The 19,872-nt window shown below is 36.2% G+C and overlaps 1 protein-coding gene across 1 annotated transcript; it reads left to right on the plus strand.

Moving 5' to 3' along the window:
• Window positions 1-324: 324 nt before the first annotated feature.
• Window positions 325-16,642, plus strand: LOC132609332 (uncharacterized). The gene is made up of 13 exons (XM_060323249.1): window positions 325-483; window positions 2,025-2,420; window positions 2,511-2,697; window positions 3,358-3,592; window positions 3,682-3,750; window positions 4,601-4,702; window positions 4,861-4,901; window positions 12,448-12,581; window positions 13,128-13,191; window positions 13,292-13,388; window positions 13,476-13,594; window positions 16,111-16,133; window positions 16,242-16,642. The coding sequence occupies exons 2-13, from the start codon at window positions 2,026-2,028 to the stop codon at window positions 16,327-16,329; spliced, it is 1,554 nt and encodes a 517-aa protein (XP_060179232.1). The 5' UTR covers window positions 325-483; window position 2,025; the 3' UTR covers window positions 16,330-16,642.
• Window positions 16,643-19,872: the final 3,230 nt, after the last annotated feature.

Genomic DNA, 19,872 nt, shown 5'->3' on the forward strand with positions numbered 1-19,872 from the left:
CTCAAAAAAAAAAAAAAAAAAAAAAGCTGTAAACACCAAGAAAATTCCACCAAATCTTAAAATATGCAACACAAAAAACCACACCAAACACTAAAAAGTAACAGAAATTACACCTAAAAAAACTACACCAAACTCTAGAAATAAATAAAATATAGCATAAGTCGTTAATATTATATCTATAAATATGAATTCCTACTAATTTTCTTTTTCTTTTCCATAGTTGTAGTCAAATTGATAAACATTTGATGAAGACTAAAAATATTAACGTTTGCAAACTTAAAGGACCAAAATTATACAATGCATACTTAATGTAGCATTTTGTCATTTTCTTGAAGTAACCCCACAAGCCGCAAACTTTCAGTTCTTCCCTTTCATCAACTCCCCATTATTATGAGTCTACACAAAATCAAGAAATAGTTCAACTGAGCATAGAACAAGTGAATCCTGTTATTGCAAAGAAATCATCTCAAATATATTTTTCTGGTAAGTTAATTTCATCTTTTCTTACATGTTATGCAAACCCCAATGCACATTTACAGCTTCACATGCCCAATAATTTGTTTTTTGTTAAGATTTTTACTTAATTACTTGGTAATCTAGAGCTCATTAATCCTGTTTCCTTCTGTTTCCATAACACATAATTGACTTCTCTTTGTTTTTTTATTTATTTATATATATACTTTAGGTGTATTTTTTATCTGTTTAGTAGGTCACATGGATTAATCTACTAGAGAAGTCTGCTATAATATTAAAGACCCAAACTTTAATTAGAGTTGTCACCCTTATAACAAAGATTGGGTTTTGATACTGTAATTGATACTTTCTCCATCAATGTTATTTCATCAGTAGTTTATTGAGTGTTTTAGGGTGTGTTTGGTATGGTGGAAAACATTTTTCAATTTTCCAATGTTTGGTTGGTCAAATTCTCTAGGAAAACAAGTTCCTTAGAAATGAGGAAAATAACTTTCCAATGTTATGCACACCCCAATGCACATTTGCAGCAAAAAAATTGATTTTTGTTGAGATTTTCACTTAATTACTTGGTAATCTAGAGCTCATTGATTATTTAACATCAAGTGGAGAAAGTGACTTATTTTTGTTTCCTATACAGAATATGTATCATTTTTCTTTTTTACTTTGGGTGTAGTTTTTCTGTATTTTGTAGGTCACATTGATTAATCTACTAGAGCAGTTTGCTGGATAATATCAAAGACCCAATCTTTAACAAGGGTTGTCACCGTTATTGAAAAAAAAAAAAAAGATTCGGTTTTGATGCTGTAATTGATACTTTCTCCATCAATGTTATTTCATTAGTAGTTTATCGAGTGTTTTAGTTTCAATGTTTGATTTCAGATGATGGGTGTAATTCTTCATGTTTTCCTTGAGAAAAATCATTTTCTAGTGTTTGGTTCCTTTGAGATGTAGAAAATCATTTACATCATATATAGCATATACAGTCTCATTTGGATATGAACTTGAAATCATGATTTGCAATTATTGATTTGGGTGAAGGTTGATTTGAAGTTGTAATTGTGTTTGGTCATAAGTTTTTCAAACAAAGATTTGAAATCAAATTGTACTTTTCATCATAACCATGAAAACCCACAATTTGTAAAAACTATCAAAACCTTCCCCGATTTTTATACAGTCTTACCAAAACGAGCAAACCTATACTACCTAAATTAATGAGTAATAACGGATTCCTCGCAGTAGCACCAACTGATTTTTGGGTGTGTTTTATGTAAAGGGGAAAGTGGGTTGGCAAAGTAGGAGTTGGGTAATTACTTTTGTAATAAAGATGGTTTTCTTTTGCAAAATCTAAAATTATAGGCTACGTTTTAAATTTTATAAAGTTTGAAGTTGAAATTCTACCTTTGAGGTGAATTTGGGATTTGAAATCATGATTTGAAATTGCATGTCCAAATGGCACCTACGTTTTGACGTTTGTAAATGTGACCGCTGTTTATTCTGGTACTTGTGGTTTGATGTATGGGATAATGTTGATTTTATATTTGACCCTATAGGATGGCGGTTGTAGAGCCTTCCCCCTCGTTGGAGGTTTTAGTAAGAGAACCAGAGGGCTTTTTTATTTGGAATGGACCTCCTTTCTCGAGCGGTGAACCTGGTGTCAAGCTGGATAGGATTCCTTGTACCAGTACAAAGTTTAGTGATGATGGGTCCAAACTTATGGTTACAAAATCAGACTCCATAATTAGCGTTTTTGATAGCAAAACCTTGAGAGAGATTAGGTCATTCGATGTTCCAAACGTTCTTGCAGCTGTTATATCTCCTTGTGGGACTTATCTTCAGACCTTCCAGAAATGTTCATCTCCTCAGCATAAGAACGTAATCTTGTGGAAAATTGAAAATGGTGAATCTGTTTACCAACTCTTCCAGAAAAATATGACTAAAGTTACATGGTAATTTTTCTTGTGCTTTGGCTGTTTGTGTTGAAATTGACGCTCATAATTTTGTAGTTTTTTATTCCTTTGGATTCTTGCTTTCTTCAGGCCTTCAGTACGTTTCAGCTCTGACGAAAGTGTTGCATGTCGATTGGCAACAAATGAGATCCAATTTTTTGATCCTAAGGATTTCTCTAAGGAATTCGTGAACCGGCTTCGAGTGCCTGGGGTTGCTGCATTTGAGCTTTCTAAGGCCCCTGGATCTTATGTGGCTGCATTTGTTCCAGAATCCAAGGTATATTTTGCAGTTCGGGAAGAAATTTTTTGGATACTCATTAATTATCAATTTAAAACATCTATCTATTATTCCTCTTGATCAATAAATGTGCATTTCGATATGCTTTCTGACTCTTTAACCAATCCGAATTTTGCTTGTTGTTAGACAACTTGACACAATTAATGTTGTGCGCACGCTGTCAAGTCTCATTAAAATGTATCCCATCCTATATATTTTCTAGAAATTCAACAAACTTTTTTCCAGAAGTTGTACAAAAGTTATATTTCGAGGTTTTGGGAATATATGACAAGCTTTCATAATAAATCCTATGTGGGAGGCAAATAGTAAACCAGATATCGATGAGCTGTCTTGCAGGTTTTAAAGAGTTGTGTTTCTGGACAGCACAGGACATCATGTTTTTTGTAGTGAAATCTGTGGGGAAGCTACAGGAGAGTAGTCAACTAAGTGAATCTAAGGAATTGCCTGAATACTTTGGAAGTCTTTTGGCATAGATATAAAAGGACAGGCTAATCGAAAAGTTAAATACTTCCTTAGTTTCATCACTTTTGTGCAATCAGATTACCACACAACACAAAATTCTTCAAGTTTCTCAGTCCAGTGCTTGGGCTGCCAGTTCTTAGGGTTCCCAATTAACCTTTTGGAAATTAATTTATGCAGGGAATGCCAGCCAGTGTTCAGATATACGCTTGTGCAAAGGACTTACAAGGTCAAGCTGTTGCTCGACGTAGCTTCTTCCGCTGCTCAACTGTGCAACTGAGCTGGAATTCTGGTTCTACAGGGCTCCTAGTGGTGGTCCAATCAGATGTTGATAAAACAAACCAGAGCTACTATGGAGAAACAAAACTGAACTACTTGACTACTGATGGGACCCATGAAGGGCTTGTGCCTCTCCGTATGTTTTCTCATCTTCTTACTCTTCAGCAAAAGTTATGGGTTGAATGGGTGAATTTGCAATATAGGGTGATCCTTGCTGTGTTGCAGGTAAAGAAGGCCCTATTCATGATGTTCAATGGTCCTATTCGGGTAAAGAATTTGCAGTTGTTTATGGATGTATCCTTTACTGAACCCAATCTCAAGACTTGTGAAATTGTTACCAAGAAATGAAAACAAAAACCTTAGAAAAAAGGAAAAAACAAGAGTGAAAAGAGTCCATGTTAATATAACACACTCTTCCTGAAAAACCAGACAAGTTGAAGACAAGAATATTGGAAGAAATGTTTCAAAGATTGAAACTGGATGCAACATCTTTCTAAACAAGGTAAAAGCTTTAATATACGCCCACTAGTTGCCAAAACATAGAGCTTGGTTCTTCCATTATTCTCTCATTCGTGGTTCCTGGTGTTCCAGATTTTCTTTAATTATTCCTTTTTAAACCTTCTTTCTAGTTAAGAGAAATGCACACTAATAAAAGTGAGCTAACTGTTAAATGGCGGAGGACATATTGTTTTTGTTCTTTAACTACAGCGGAGGCCCAAGGTCAAGCACATAGATCATTCGGCTTTTATATATTCAACAAACATGTGCTCTATTGATTGATAGGGTCTAAGTTTTGTCCTATCATAGGAACTCTTATTTCCTCTTTCGAGAGATTTTGTTCAAGATTAATTTGCAGCTAGTATCCGCCTCCAAAGGGGTGGCATAGCAGTCAAAGAGCTAGAGCGATAACGTTGGGAACCAAGGCTCAAATCCTAGCAGAAGCGGAACTAGCGGAATTCTTCCCAACCTATGTTGTGTCAGAAGTTGTAATAAAGTGCGCAAGATAGCCTCGACACAACCGTTATTAAAAAAAAAAAAAAAAAAAAGAAGAAGAAAAATATGCAGTTAGTATTCCTATATTTTCTCTTGAATCCATTGTTTCATATATTTTCTGGATGTTGTTGCTGTTCCTTAAATCACTTAGTTATGCCTGCTATGGCCACGGTGTTTGACAAGAAGTGCAATCCTCTACTTGAGCTTGGAACAGGCCCATACAACACTATCAGATGGAATCCGTTGGGGAACTGTATCCTTTACTTAGAAAAGACATTATTTTTCTAATTTGTCATCATTGGTTCTAGTTGGTCATTGGAAAAAAAACCATATATGGGCTCGTTCAGCCTGCTAGTTTATTTCCACGATTTGTAGTTACTGCTTTTGTTTGCCTTAATCCTTGTTCTACAGTTATCTGCTTGGCAGGTTTTGGTAATTTACCAGGAGACATGGTATGCATATTTACATGATTATCCTACTGAGAAGTCAGAATGTCTATAACTCTTATATCTGTTTCAAATATCATGGCTGCTATTACTTATCAAAAAGAAGACTTGTGACAATAGGCTTTATATAAACAAAGTACTAAAGTTGCCCTTACTACCAACAATTAAATGAGAGATAGAAAGAGTTCGACGTTTCCTCTCAATCTTTATTTCTTCTAATAAAATATCAGTTTTTTTATCAAGTGCCACCAAAACAAGTCATGTAGATAAGAGTAAAATGGGGATGTTAAAGTTGAATAGTTCCAAATATGGAAAGGTATCAACCTTTTCGAGATAGACTAAAATAGAACGAATGTCACATAAAATATTGTTGAGGTAGTGGAATACTTAGATTTGCACCCAAGGGTGTGGCCTAGTGGTCAATGGAGTGGGTTGAGCCCCATGAGGTCAATAAAAAAAATAAAACAGGAGAATTAAAGAAAGGAAAAAGCAAAGCAGTTACTGAACTTAAAAGATTGGATTGGGGTCTCCAGGACGGGAGTGGGAAGAAAGAGAGGGGCAGGTCTCAAAAGGCTCATTCCAGATGAGAGTTAAAACACTCAGCTGGAATGTGCAGGGTCTCAACAATAAAGACAAGAGAAGCACTTTGAAATCTCTTATTCACAAGTGGGGAGTTGATATTATTTGCCTGCAGGAAACCAAAATAGAGACATGGAATCCATCTCTAATCAGGCAAATTTGGGGAAACAGATGGATCTCTTGGGCAGAAGTCAAAGCAATTGGTACCAAAGGTGGGATATTAATAATGTGGGACAAAAGAGCTTGGAAATGTGTTGATTTTGAAGCAGGAGCCTTTTCTTTATCATGTAGATTCGAAAGTCTTGCTGAGGATTTCAAATGGGTTTTTACTAGTGTTTATGGCCCTCATACCAATCCAGAAAGGGAGGATCTTTGGCTCGAGTTAGCATCTATCAGGGGTTTGTGGTCTGACCTATGGGTCATAGGAGGGGATTTCAATGTGTGCAGATTTGTGGGGGAAAGATTGAACTGCGTTAGAAGATCAAGGGCGATGCTGGGCTTCTCCAACACTATTCTAGACCTGGATTTGATTGACCCTCCACTTCAGGGAGCACAATTTACCTGGTCAAGAGGGGAGGAGTCTCTCCAAGCCTCTAGAATTGACAGGTTCCTTATCTCAACAGAATGGAGCGAGATGTTCAATACTATCAAACAGTACCCCTTGCCTAGAGTTTTTTCTGATCATAAACCAATTATCCTGGAAAGTGGAGATTGGGAGACCACACCTTCTTATTTCAAATTTGAAAACATGTGGCTTCAAGCTGAGGGTTTCATGGACATGATAGAAGGATGGTGGATTTCTTACACTGTATTAGGCACCCCAGACTTTGTGCTAATGCAGAAACTAAGGAATCTCAAGAAAGACATTACTAAATGGAATAGGGAGGTCTATGGAACAATCGAGACTCAAAGGAACAAGGCACTCAAAGAACTTTGGAAGCTGGACCAGTTAGCTGAGCTCAGAGCTCTCTCTACAGAAGAGAAAGGTCAGACATTGAATCTCAAACTTGAAATTCAGCAAATAGCAACCGCTGAAGAGATCTCATGGAGACAAAAATCAAGATGTTTATGGTTGAAAGAGGGGGATAAGAATACAAAGTTTTTCCAAAGAATGGCCAACTCTCATAGAAAGGGCAATACCATTGACAGACTCAAAATAGGGGATGAAGTAATTGAAGACAAATGAAGGATCAAGGATGGTATTCTGGAGTACTATCAACAAATTTACAAAGAAACTGAATCTTGGAGACCCTCAGCTGTCTTTGAAGGTCTGTCAAGTCTCAACACAGTGGATAAAGAGGACCTTGAACTTCCTTTCACCGAAATGGAGATTTTAGAAGTTCCCTGACAAAGCTCCAGGCCCTGATGGTTTCACTATGGCTTTCTTTCAAAAATCATGGAACTTCATCAAAACAGACCTGCTAGCAGCTTTTAATTTCTTTCATCAGAACTGCCAAATGGTGAGATCATGCAATGCCTCTTTCATTGCTCTTATCCCAAAGAAGAAAGGGGCCGCAGAGCTTAGAGATTATAGGCCTATAAGTCTTATAGGCAGTGTCTACAAATTGCTGGCCAAAATTTTAGCTAAGAGGCTCGGAAAAGTGGTGGATTCCTTAGTTTCTGGACAGCAGAGTGCTTTTCTGAAGAATAGACAGATCACTGATGCATCTATGATTGCCAATGAAGTGCTAGACTGGAAAATTAAAAGTGGTGAGACTGGGATCCTATGCAAATTAGATATTGAGAAAGCTTTTGATCAGCTTAACTGGGCTTATTTAGTCAACATTTTGAAGCAAATGGGTTTCGGGGAAAGGTGGATAAGGTGGATTTATTTCTGTATTTCGACAGTGAAGTTTTCAATTCTGGTGAACAGAAGTCCAGTTGGGTTTTTCTCTTCTCAAAAGGGACTCAGGCAGGGGGATCCATTGTCCCCTTTCCTCTTTATCATTGCGATGGAAGGATTATCTCAGCTGTTAGCAAAGGCCAATGAACTTCAGTGGATTCAAGGGTTCCAAGTGGGCAGAAATCCTTCCACCTCAGTCTCAGTCTCTCATATACTCTATGCAGATGACACCCTTATATTTTGTGGAGCTGATTGTCAGCAGGTCTCTAATCTCAACACTACCCTCATGATCTTTGAGGCCATCTCTGGACTTCATATCAACATGCGTAAGAGCACTATATATCCAGTGAATGAAGTGACCAACCTAGAAGCTCTTGCTGATATTCTTAGCTGCAAAACAGGCTCCTTTCCCACCACCTATTTGGGACTTCCTTTGGGTGCTAAATTCAAATCATCTGGGATATGGAGTGGGGTCATTGAAAGAATGGAGAAAAGACTAGCCACTTGGAAGATGCAATATCTCTCATTGGGTGGCAGGCTCACCCTCATCAAAAGTGTCCTAGACAGCATTCCCACTTACTTTATGTCACTCTTCCCTATGCCAACCTCAGTTCTAAAGCAAATTGACAGGCTTAGAAGGAAATTCCTATGGGAAGGTAACAGTGTTACTCATAAATTCTCTTTGGTCAAATGGCAATCAGTTATTCAACCCAAAGGCCAAGGGGGGCTGGGGATTAGAAATCTTAAGTTTCATAACAACAGCCTACTCATGAAGTGGCTTTGGAGATATGGTCAAAATGAGGCAGGGTACTGGAAGGAAATCATCAAAGCTAAATATGGTATTCAAGACCACTGGACTGCAAAGAAAAGCAATGAACCACATGGTGTTGGAGTATGGAAACACATCAGTAGTCTCCAAGAGGAATTCTTCCAGGCTGTCTCATTCAAGGCTGGAAATGGGCTCAAGATCAGATTTTGGCAGGACAAATGGCTTGGGGACACTTTAGTAAAAGATTTATTTCCCTCACTATTTCTGATAGCTTCTAACAAAGAAGCAACATTAGCTCAATATAGAGTTAACAACTGTTGGACACCAATTTTAAGGAGAAACTTACAGGATTGGGAAGTTGATGATTTTCTTTCTCTATTAGAAAGTTTGGGACAAAGTACTTTGGTGGCAGATTTTCAGGACAGAATACTCTGGGGCAATTCTAAGGAAAAGATTTTCACTGTGAAGGAATGTTACAACAACTGGTGCTCTCAAAATAGCCTTTTAGAGGTTTGGCCTTGGAAGCTTGTATGGAGAACCAGACAGCCTCTCAGAGTTACTTGCTTCACTTGGACTGCACTGAAGGAAGCATGCCTAACACAAGACAATCTTAGAAGGAGAGGTGTAATAGTTGTTAACATGTGTACCATGTGCAAGCAGACCAATGAAAGTGTCAACCATCTATTTTTGCACTGTCCTGCAGCAGCTAGCCTCTGGTTTTTCTTCTACTCTATGCTTGGTCTACAATGGGTAATGCCCTTCAACATCAAAGATGCATATGCTAGCTGGATACTCTGGAGAGTTGACAAATCCATTAAAAGAATTTGGAGAATGATCCCAGCAGTAATTTTTTGGACCCTATGGAAGGAGAGAAACAACAGATGCTTTGAAGGAATCTCAACTCCTATTTGCTCTCTAAAGTCTAGGTGTTTAGTTAGTCTTTTTAGTTGGCATTTTTTTGCCCCTGTAAACAATGTGGGTAACTTTCTAGATTTTATCAGCTCCTTTTCTCTAGTTCAGTAGAGATAGGATATCTTTAGATTGTTCTACAGGTTTTGCCAAGCCTGCCAGCTTTTCCCATCTGTAACCTTGCATCTTCTTGATGTTTTACTAATGAATTTTATTACTTTACCAAAAAAAAAAAAAAACACTAGGTGATTTCTTCCCATCTGTTCTAGCCTTGGTGGACAGAGTTATCTGGTACCTGTTGCTGGTGGGAGGTGGCAGGTATCCCGTGGAATTAGTCGAGGTGCGCTCAAGCTGGCCCAGAAACCACGGTTATAAAAAAATACTTAGATTTAAGTTCTGAATACAACACAAATTGATCAGTTACTGGAGGCATGCCAAACTCTTAATTATGCTAAGCTTATTGTCTTACCAAATCATGCTCGAGGAGACTCTTTAGAACATGTAGCAATTGCAATCAGAGTATAAGTCCATTTGACTCTCCCGAGCAACAAAATTCATTGAAATTATTAGATAGTCAAGTGTAGGCAGTGTTCAGTAGTTAAGCGTAAACAATTGTATCTAATAATATAGTATACAGGTTCGAAACCCCATGCCTACAACAACAGGGGATTTGCCTTCTGGGTCGAGCTCGTTGCACAGAGCTTGCCTAGTGCGGGTTATCTCTTCTGTGTGGTTTGCGAGCTATTACGCAAGAGCGGGGTTTACCTTGTGCGCACCCGAAGGGTCGCGGATGCGGGTTCTCTTGTCATAAAAATAAAATAAAAATATAGCATACTTATTTGAAAATTATACTCCTTCCATCCCATTTTGTGTTACAGTGTTTGATTGGATATGGAGTTTTAAGACAATATGAAAGACTTTTGAAACTTGTGTGAAACAAGCCATAAATATTTGTGTGGCTGTTTATTACCTCATTAAGGGTTCCTTGCTTCCAGCTATCCCCATGAGTCATGAGTTATTTTTGCTGTAATCAAGTCTCCAGATAAGAAGCTTTCTTTTGATCCGGGTTAATTGGTAAAATGAGATGTTTAACGTCGAATTGTTTGTTAAAAAAAGAAAGGTCGCATTCTTTTTGGGATAGACCGAAATGGAAAGTGTGCCACATAAAATGGGACAGAGGGAGTATTTAATCATGTTGTATCAGGTGGGTAGTACAATGATGTACATAGTACAGTATCTCTATAAAGGGATTCACACTTGAGTCATTATTCTTCGCTCGTTCTCTCAATCTTTTATTCTTGTTTATCCTATATCTCACATGACATCAAATTTTTGTTAGAAATTACTTTGCGACTGCCAACAATGACTGAGATAAGAAAATGTCATTCGTCACATATTTTCCTGAAACTGTCTCGTTTGCCCGAGCCTTCTTTGCTCTTGTAAATGTTATGCATCAGCCAAACTACCATCATACTATGAATATTTCAGCAGAACAAAATTCGAGAAGCTATGTCTCAAGGGGAGGTCCCGCACGACTATGAGGAGATCCACTCCATATGCTCAATGCGTGAACCCTATTCAGACAATTCTATGAATTTCTAGCTTTCATGGGAGTTGATGCTCCACTCCAAGCCTAACAATTTCAATGACTTGAACCCTAATTCTGCAAGGCTCAAACAAGTTTGTGCCATCGTTTTTTATTCATTTGAGATTTAATCTAATATTCTGACTCACACTAGGGTCGAGTACCTGCGCCACATCCCATCTGCCTTTCAGATTTTTCCAATGGTTTTGACTAGTTTATTACAGCAGTTTCTTCCGCTGACAAAGATCTACTGTACACCCACTTTAATAAGATTATACTGCACCAGAAGACTCAATTCTGAATAACGACAATCTCCGAGTGATTTTTATGGCAAAAAGATGTTCAAAAGTTTCATTCTGACAGCGTTAGCTGAATTCCTTTTCTTGGCATGTTCATCAATTCCCAACATTTTCCTCAAGACTTTTTGCCTAATGTCATATGAATTTGAAAATTTTGGTCAAAATAAGATATGGTGATTTATGTGGCATCCAAGGGTGTGGCCGAGTATCTAACGAAATGTGTGCAAACCTTGGAGAGCAGGGTTCAAATCCCAGTAGAGGCAAGAAACACTAGGTGATGTCTTCCAATCTACCTAAGCATTGGTGGCAGAATACCCGGTATCTATGCTGGTGGGAGGTAGTAGGTTACCGATGGAATAGTCGAAGTTTGCGCAAGCTAAGCCTGGACACCATAACTATCCAAAACAATAAGATATGGTGATTTATGTGGTTAAATGGTTTCTTTTATCTGATTAAAAGGAGTTTCTTTAGTATATGACACTTAAATAGTCGTCTAACGCTTGTAAGTTTAGTTGTTCAAATTGGTAAACTATTACCTATGTCTCTTAGTCCTCCATTCTTGTATTTTGGATTGTTGCCTTTGCAGCTTCTGGTCATATTTGTGGTAATTAACCACTCTTTTCTACTACTCGGTCCCTTTTCTCACTTTCTTTCTTTAGTCGCATTGGCCAATATATTCTAACCCATGCCAATTGGAATAGGCGAAACTACTCTTTCCCTACTTGAATTTGACTTCAGTTCTTGATGTTCTTGGTTATCCTTTTAATCACATATGTTAGTTAGTAGCTTATCCTAAACCCTTAACTATCTAACCCTATTTACATTGAACTATCTACCGGATTGTTTGTGGGTGTTTATTGGATATGGGTATGTGTAAGTATTTGGTACGAGTAGCTGAAGGTTTTGCTAATTCTTAGTATAGTTTGATAATCGGCACAAGTTATCCATACTCATATTTCACCTGTTCGACATGGGTACATCTAGACAAATGAAGATGTTTGTAAGTTCTACCTACTGATTTGTGTGGTGGACCGTTTTCCTGGTGCTATCTCAAAGCCACCTCTATTTTCTAGTCGACCATGGATAAGTTACCGACATCTAATCCATTTTGGTTGGTGCAATGTTGAGTTAAATCTTTTTTACTTTCACATATGAATCGTTAATACAAGTAATAGAGAGCATAGGTTTGGCATGTAGAGCATGTAAGGTTCAAAAATTTTCTTCCTGAGAAAATTTGAATATTTACTCAGCTAGAAAGGTTTTGTGGGTAGTCCACGACCTAGGCTGATGACCTTCATTGCCCTAACTGCCCACCAAAGGTCTGTTCTAGAGGTAGAACTAGCCTCATCTTTTGGCAAGTGCAGCCTGCCTGCACCTTGACCTTCATTTATGCTATAGTTAATTGAACAAGTTAAAAGACTATATTGCCATGCCTACCTGGAGGCTTAGAAAATTCCTATTAAATCTTAGTTGATTCATAAAGGTGATGCTTGCCTGTGATCTTGAATAACAAGTATCTTCTGCTTATTTAGCTTAGCTAGCTCTTATGTGATTAGTCATGATTTCAGGCATTCTGGGACTACAAGGAAAAGAGGCAGCTTGGAACTACAAAGGCTGAATTGTCAGTGACAAGTGAATGGTCTCCTGATGGTCGGTACTTTATGACTGCCACAACAGCTCCACGGCTTCAAGTCGATAATGGGTATGCATATATTTTGCCAATTTTGTTGTTGTGTAAAATGTGCTTTGGCTAAAGCGTAACTTGAGAACCTAATGTACAAATTTCAGTTTGTAGCTTGCAATGATAAGACAATTTAATGTATCACAGTTGGTGCATTTTGCTTCATTTTATAATATATTTGAATATCTTGATGACTGTCTAAATCACTCGACTTCTTTCAATCTATTGGTTTAATAGTTTTTTAAATCTTGAATCTGGTTGTCAACTTTTCCATGCTGATGTTAATCCACCTGCTGGTTTAATATCAGTTGTTATAGCAATTATCATCTATCTTCTTTACTAAAAGTTGGATCTATTGAATTATGACCCTAACATAACTGCATGAACTCATAATCTTGTTGAAGAGCCTTCAGTGATTCTAAAGGTATGAGAAGCTAGTGAATATTCATCATGCTTAATGTTGCCTTTGTTGGAACTAGAGGAAGTCCAGGTTTATGCAAGCAGATATGTTTGGAAACATCGTTTATTAAATACTTGATAGCTAATGCTCTTTTCATATTTTTGAAGGGTTAAAATCTTTCATCACAATGGATCATTATACTTCAAGAAGATGTTTGATAGATTGTATCAGGTTAGAAGTCTTTTTTTTTTTTTTTTTTTTCCTTCCTCTCTTTTCTGGTCCCAAACCAATTTTCTCTGCCTGCTTACTTCTTTGTTCACTCCCCTGACAGGTTGATTGGAAGCCAGAATCAGTTGAAAAATTTGGTGATGTTGAAGACCTTGTGAAGGCAGTTGGCTCTGTGAAAATAGATGAAGCTAAAGCGCCAGGTTCCCCCTGTTTAAATCTTATAACAAAGTTTGATGAAATTCCCATTTACTTAAAATATGGGAGCTGAAACCAAACTATCTTTCCAGGGAAAGGATCAAAAGCTACCCAGACCATTCCAAAAGCTACACCTGTCAATCCTCCTGCAGCAAAACCTGCTGCTTATCGTCCACCTCATGCCAAGGTTGCTGCTGCAGTTCAAGCAGAGGTATGGAAGGCATACTTCATTGAGTACTTATAACCTTTTTCTTTAAACAGTTCAAGATGTGTTCATTGATAACACACCAAGCTGGTTTTCAGCTTTAGCAAATACTTATACCTTACCCTGATTGCTATACAATCTGAAAATTCTCTATGAAATTTGTTGCATTTACAACATTCTTAAACAAAAATACTTTCTTCAGCGTTTTGAACTCATGCCTGGGGAAGTCTTTACTTTTCATTTCCCAATTGAGAACACTGACATTATGAGTATGCCATTACAATGTCTCAACTGCATTATATAAATGATATGGTAGGTTTCAAATATGATGAATTATTCACTAGTGGGTCTTCTGCACAGCCATTATCTAGTAAACCGACCTATTATATAGCAACTATAATACTATTGAAGTTGGTTCCCTTACAAAAACTCCTCCTGTAATACTATATTCTAGCGAGGTTTCAAGAAAGTAAAGGTGTTTTTTCATGTTTTTGCTATTGTCAAGATATTCTTTTTTTCAGAAGGATTGTCAAGATATTCTCCCCCCACAATTTGACTAGTAACATTTTCCCCATATACCCCCTCTTTGAACATTATATGGTTTATGCCATGTCAAATTTTGAATTGGATTTTATGGATGGTAAAGAATAAGTAAAAAGTAAAGAGGCAGTCCAAAACGCATGTTTAATTTTTTGAATGAAGAGGGCGTGCTCTACCTTTCTGTGTGAATCCTATTTCTTGCTCCTTTAAGACATGCAGTTGACTGAATTCAGAAAGAATATTAAAGTCCTCACTCGAATATGAATAGCTCTCGGTGTCTATAAATTTTATATGGTTTAGATTGATAGCAATCTATCTGTAGAGAATATAGGATATTAGGTATGTGCTGTAATTCATTGGATTTGATGTCCACAAGTATTTAGAAGTGATTACATGGAATCTTTATCTTTCCTTCTTTTCTTTCATACTTGCCTGTAAATTTGAAGCTAAATTTGGTATTTCAGTTTATTACTGTCCATTCTTAGCAACTCATTTGCCTTGAGAAACCTCTGCCTTGGCACAGTTAAGATGCCTTAATAACTCAACATACCACTGTGCAATTGTGTTTGTGTCAGCAATAGGATAGCCCCTCAATTTTTTTATTTGCTTCTTTTGTGATCCATAAAGCTGCAATTCGACCTATCGTGAGTCTGATTAACCGTAGTTCTTTGTTTTTGGTTTTTGTTCTTTTGTATTTTTTTGGTTTCCTTGTTTTGTTTTGTCTTTGTTTGTTGTTTGCTCTTATAATATTCCTCCATGCACCCAACAGAAGTAAGCTATCCCTCTTTTTAGATCTGCCTGGCATTAGTTTTTTGACGATCTATGAACCCGAAATTGATGTAGCATAAGTTTGGATCTTCATGTATTAAATATAAGGAAGTAGGTTTCTTGCTTTTCAGACCTTGAAGGTATGACAGAAAGAGCAGGAGAACATTCTCTTGATGACTTACTTCGTCTATTAATGGCTTTGATGATGGACTGTCTGATGGTGGGTTTTCTGGTGATTGTTTGAGATATAGAGAGAAAATAGATAAATGACTGCAATAACAAGTATACACTTCCTTCGTCCCAATTTATGTGGCATTTTAAGAATTTCGAGAGTCAAACTAGTTTTTTTTTTAACCACGATTTTTTCATGTCTTTTAAATATATTGAATTGTCAATTTGTGTGGCTTATAGTACTTTTTACGTAGTTTCCAAATATGTCAATTTTATTTTAAATTTTTTCCCACTTGTGGATTACTCTGGGTATGTTGTTGTTGTTGTGTATTTTTAAATTTTATGTCCGAATTCATGGTCAAAATTAAAAAGTTTTGACTCTTGGAATCCGAATGGTGCCACATAAATTGAGACAGAGAGAGTAACTATCTGTGGAAAAAAAGGAAAGTGAGATGACAAAGGTGAGGTTAGAAAGTCTATGGTTTTGGAGAGAATATACAATTTGTGAATCTAATCGAACTCATATTCCCTATTTAACTAAAAATAGATAGTACTCATTGGTGGGGCTGAATGGCTTGAACTCATCAAATATTAGAATTTTGGCACTTCTTGCTTGTTCTTTTTGCCCTGGCAAGATAATCCTGAATTTTTCAAGTATGTCTCGCTCACTGGAAATGTCTGCTTTTTTGAATAAGACTCTTCTTTTCAGAAAATGGATAAAAGAACTTAGTGGTAGGAATTCAGAGTATTATTGATTTTCTCTGTAAACATTTCTTTAAAAGTTAATCCCAACACAGAACTTTTGCGGAAAAAAGGGAAGTAAAACTGCATTAGGATATAGTTATTTTTACATGAAACATTGTGATGATAAACATGTAATGTTGTAACGACATGATGGTTTACTAGCTACTTTCAGAATGTCATAATTCGTATAACTGTCATCTGAAAGTTCATCCATGCGTTATCTCCAATTACGTCTGAATTTTCCCCTTTAGTTTGTACAACTAATGTGCTGATAGTAAGCATCTGTTTCATTTTGACAGTTATTTGGAGGAAGTTCTTCAGGGTAAGCTTTGAGATACATCTTCATACTTTTTAAATTTTCTCGAAATATTCCAGATGTTCAGACTATTGAGTTTTCTATACGTCTATTCTGTATTTCACATGAATATAGGGAGCTGAGCAAGAATGCATTGAAAAACAAGAAAAAGCGGGAGAAACAAAGGGAGAAAAAGCAAGCTGAGGCAACCAGTGGTTCATGATCAGAGGCAACTCTACTGAACACTGTCTTGACACATGCATGAGGGGCCTAAAGCAAGAAGAGGGTTTCATGCACCATCATACGTCCCTGGGATATATTTGATTTGGTTTAATATTATCAAAAATATGGCGTAGTGCATTATATAAAGCAAATTTTGATTCATATATTCGTGTTCAAAATATAGGTTTCTGCCCTCTGCTAGATGTTAGAGCTGAAATACAATTTGCTCGTTTCTCAAGTCAAAACACTGCTGAGCTGCTAGTCATATAGGCAGGTAGCTTGTGACAGAAGGCAAGTGCTTCTCTTTTTTGATATATGTTGTGTTACTACCTTCTGGTTATGAAATAAGACTATGCACCCTGTTTCAAAAAAAGTATGCTTTGCCACCCCTAGTTTACTTCTTAAGTAAAATATACTTGTGTCCGAAATTGCAGAGCTCATAATTGGGATTCCGATTAGTAAAATTCGCTATTTCCAACAGCTACGGTAGATTAACCGTTTTGATCAAGCAGCTAGGGAAACGAATAACTTAAAATATATCCAGCTGTATGTTAAAGTGATAAAGTTATACTCCCTTGTCTCATATTAGTTGTCCACGTTACTGGAAATATCCGCCCCAAAATACATGTCCATTTATAAAATCAAGATAGAATTAATTAAAGTTTTTTTATTTTGACCTTTGCATTAATTATTTTTTAAAGTAGTTAATATTGATTAGAGTACAATTTATTGGAGAGAGATAGGGGCAATATTGTAATAGTACACATTAATTTATAATTATTTAAAAGACGTGTAAAAGAAAAAATGAACAAGTAATATGGGATGGAGAGAGTATATCACAGCTCACAAAACACACCAAAGGAATGCAGGGTTAAAACTTAATTACATAAATTTAAATTTGGCAGATGTAGACAAAAGATGGCTCATTTGTACTTTCGTCCCTATTTGGTGTTGGTCTTTAATTTTTTCGGAAACAATTTTTTGCAGAGCATATATTTATATTTTCACATCATAAACAAGTTATGTTCTGCACTCTTGAAGAACTTATGTCCCGCTAGGCATTAGTTTGAATATCAGCCCATTTAAAGGAAAAACGGTGCAATTTCTTCAAAAAGAAATTCAATATTTTGAGTGAAAAACATGTCAGGTTTTAGAGCTGGTCCAGTCATCACAATAAGGGCTGTGAAGGCCATTATAAAAATTAAACGGGTCATTTGCACGATTGCTCTTCAAAGACACTGGTCTTTAATTTTTGGGGGAAGAACATCAATACCTACTATACATAAATAATTGGGAAAATGACCTAATAATACTATTTAAGACAATATATTACAGAATATAAGGATACTTTTCCTTATTTACAAAAAATAACAACTTAATTACAAAACATACCAGATTTAAAATAAAATAAAGGCTCGCCCTACCTTCCTCTTTTCTCTTTTCTCTATTCTTTGTTTCATCCGAAACAAAGCATCCGCCCCACCCTTGCCATCGCCTTCTCTCCGTTCTACTCAACCATTGCTTCAGATCTGCTATGTTGATGGATTCATGGCTATTTTGGGGGTGTTTCACGATGGTTACAGGATGGAGATGTGGTGCGGAAATTGAGAAAAATGGGGCATTCTAATGTGATAAACGGTGGCAGCTGACGATGGCGTTCGTTGGCGGGGCGAAATTCTTTTGCCGTAGAACTTCCGCCGGCCCCAACCCATGATTCTAACTGTGTTTCAAGATTTATTTATGAAACCCTACTAAGTAAATTTGGATGCAAATCGTCACTGCAAATGACATGAGAATTGCAAATCATCACTGCTAGCCACAAGTTTCGCCTCTGAAATCTCCATTAACAACTTTGCAAGAAAACAAAAAGTGCAAGCACAATATGAATCTTCAAAAATAGATACCAGTAAAAGTAAACTCCTACAATGAAATTTTGTATTAAATTTGCATTAATATTTTATGAAAGTTGTTGCAATGCTATTGTAGTTGCATTAAATTTCATCCGATATTCGAAGCGAGATTCAAATTGTATGAAAGTTGTATACAATGTTGCTCTAGTTATATTAAACTTACAAATACCAAATATGAACTTTATCCAAATTTTATACAATTACATTATTTCATACCTTTTTATACAATTTTCATATACAAAAAATGTGAGACTTCTAAGCCTTGAGTGAGATATACATATTTCATACAGTTTTCATACACAAAATATTGAGCCAAATTTGTAAGCCTTGAGCGAGATATACATATTTCATACACAAAATATTGAGCAAAATTTTTAAGTTTTGAGCGAAAATTTTCATATATATTTTGTAAGAAATCTATTGATATGTTTTGTAAACTGAAAAGTAATGTCATATTTTGTGAATATACCCTATTCTTATGTATATATACGTCATTCCCCCAATAATTATCTTTTCATGCTCCCTTATTTTCATACCCCCAAAATTATTTACCTTCCCTACCCATTGTAGTTTTTGTAGATAATTGTCTCTTTTTTCTTCTTTTCTTTTTTATTTCTCTACTTCTTATCTTCTTCACTTTTTTTTCTTTTTTTCTTTTCCCCCCTTTTTTGTTCATTTATTTCTTTCCCAAATCATACTATTTTTATTTTCTTTTTCACCATATTTGATTCTAGCTCCTTTATTATTCTTTTTTTTTTATTTTGGTGATTTTTATTTATTTTTCATCTTTTTTTAATTTCATTGTTTCAATTTTTTTTTTGGTTCCTATTTTTTTTTATAATCTAATTCTACCTTTTGGCTCCTTTATTTACTTTTATTTTTATTTTTTATATCAATAAGAAGGATAACTGGTATTTTTTTTTTTTTTCTATATCTCAAAAAACAACATATTATAGCATATAGTATACCAAATCAGTAGCAGTTGAAGTATACTATGAACCCACGTGGTACATATCATAAACTAACATGGTATCATAGGGGACTGTCGGTTCATTCTTTCAAGAAAAAACACCCAATCCTCTATGATACCCATATGATATATGTTATATACAGATAAGCTATCATAGAACGTTGGATCATTTCCTCAAAAAATATTACTCAGTCTTCAGTGATACCCACATAGTATATCATATATTGACATGATATCATACAGGACTGACAGTCCATTCCTTCAAGAAAACATTGAGTTCTCTATAATGCCAAATCCGGTATATCATGTACTAATAAGGTATCATAGATGGCAGATTCATTCCAACACTGCTCAATCATCTATGATGCCCATACGGTATATTCATATATTACTAGGATATCATAGAGGACGGTTCTTTCTTCAAAAAAAAAAAAAAAAAACACTCCTCGGTCCTCTATGATAACCCACACGGTATATTCATATAGTACCAGGGTATCATTGAGGACTAGTTCATTTCTTTGAGAAAAAACACTCCTCGGTCCTCTATGATACCCACACGGTATATTCATATACTGCCAGGGTATCATAGAGGACTAGTTCATTTCTTCGAGAAAAAACACTCTTCGGTTCTCTGTGATACCCACACGGTATATTCATATACTGC

This window comes from Lycium barbarum, chromosome 9 (assembly GCF_019175385.1).
Source record: "Lycium barbarum isolate Lr01 chromosome 9, ASM1917538v2, whole genome shotgun sequence".
Taxonomy (NCBI): domain Eukaryota; kingdom Viridiplantae; phylum Streptophyta; class Magnoliopsida; order Solanales; family Solanaceae; genus Lycium; species Lycium barbarum.

Bases quoted from the DNA above. Each gene is read 5' to 3' on its own strand.
- LOC132609332 (XM_060323249.1), top strand. From the start codon at position 2,026: ATGGCGGTTGTAGAGCCTTCCCCCTCGTTGGAGGTTTTAGTAAGAGAA. The intron at 2,698-3,357 runs GTATATTTTGCA...TAATTTATGCAG, and splicing joins CATTTGTTCCAGAATCCAAG to GGAATGCCAGCCAGTGTTCA. The intron at 4,703-4,860 runs GTATCCTTTACT...CTTGTTCTACAG, and splicing joins ATGGAATCCGTTGGGGAACT to TTATCTGCTTGGCAGGTTTT.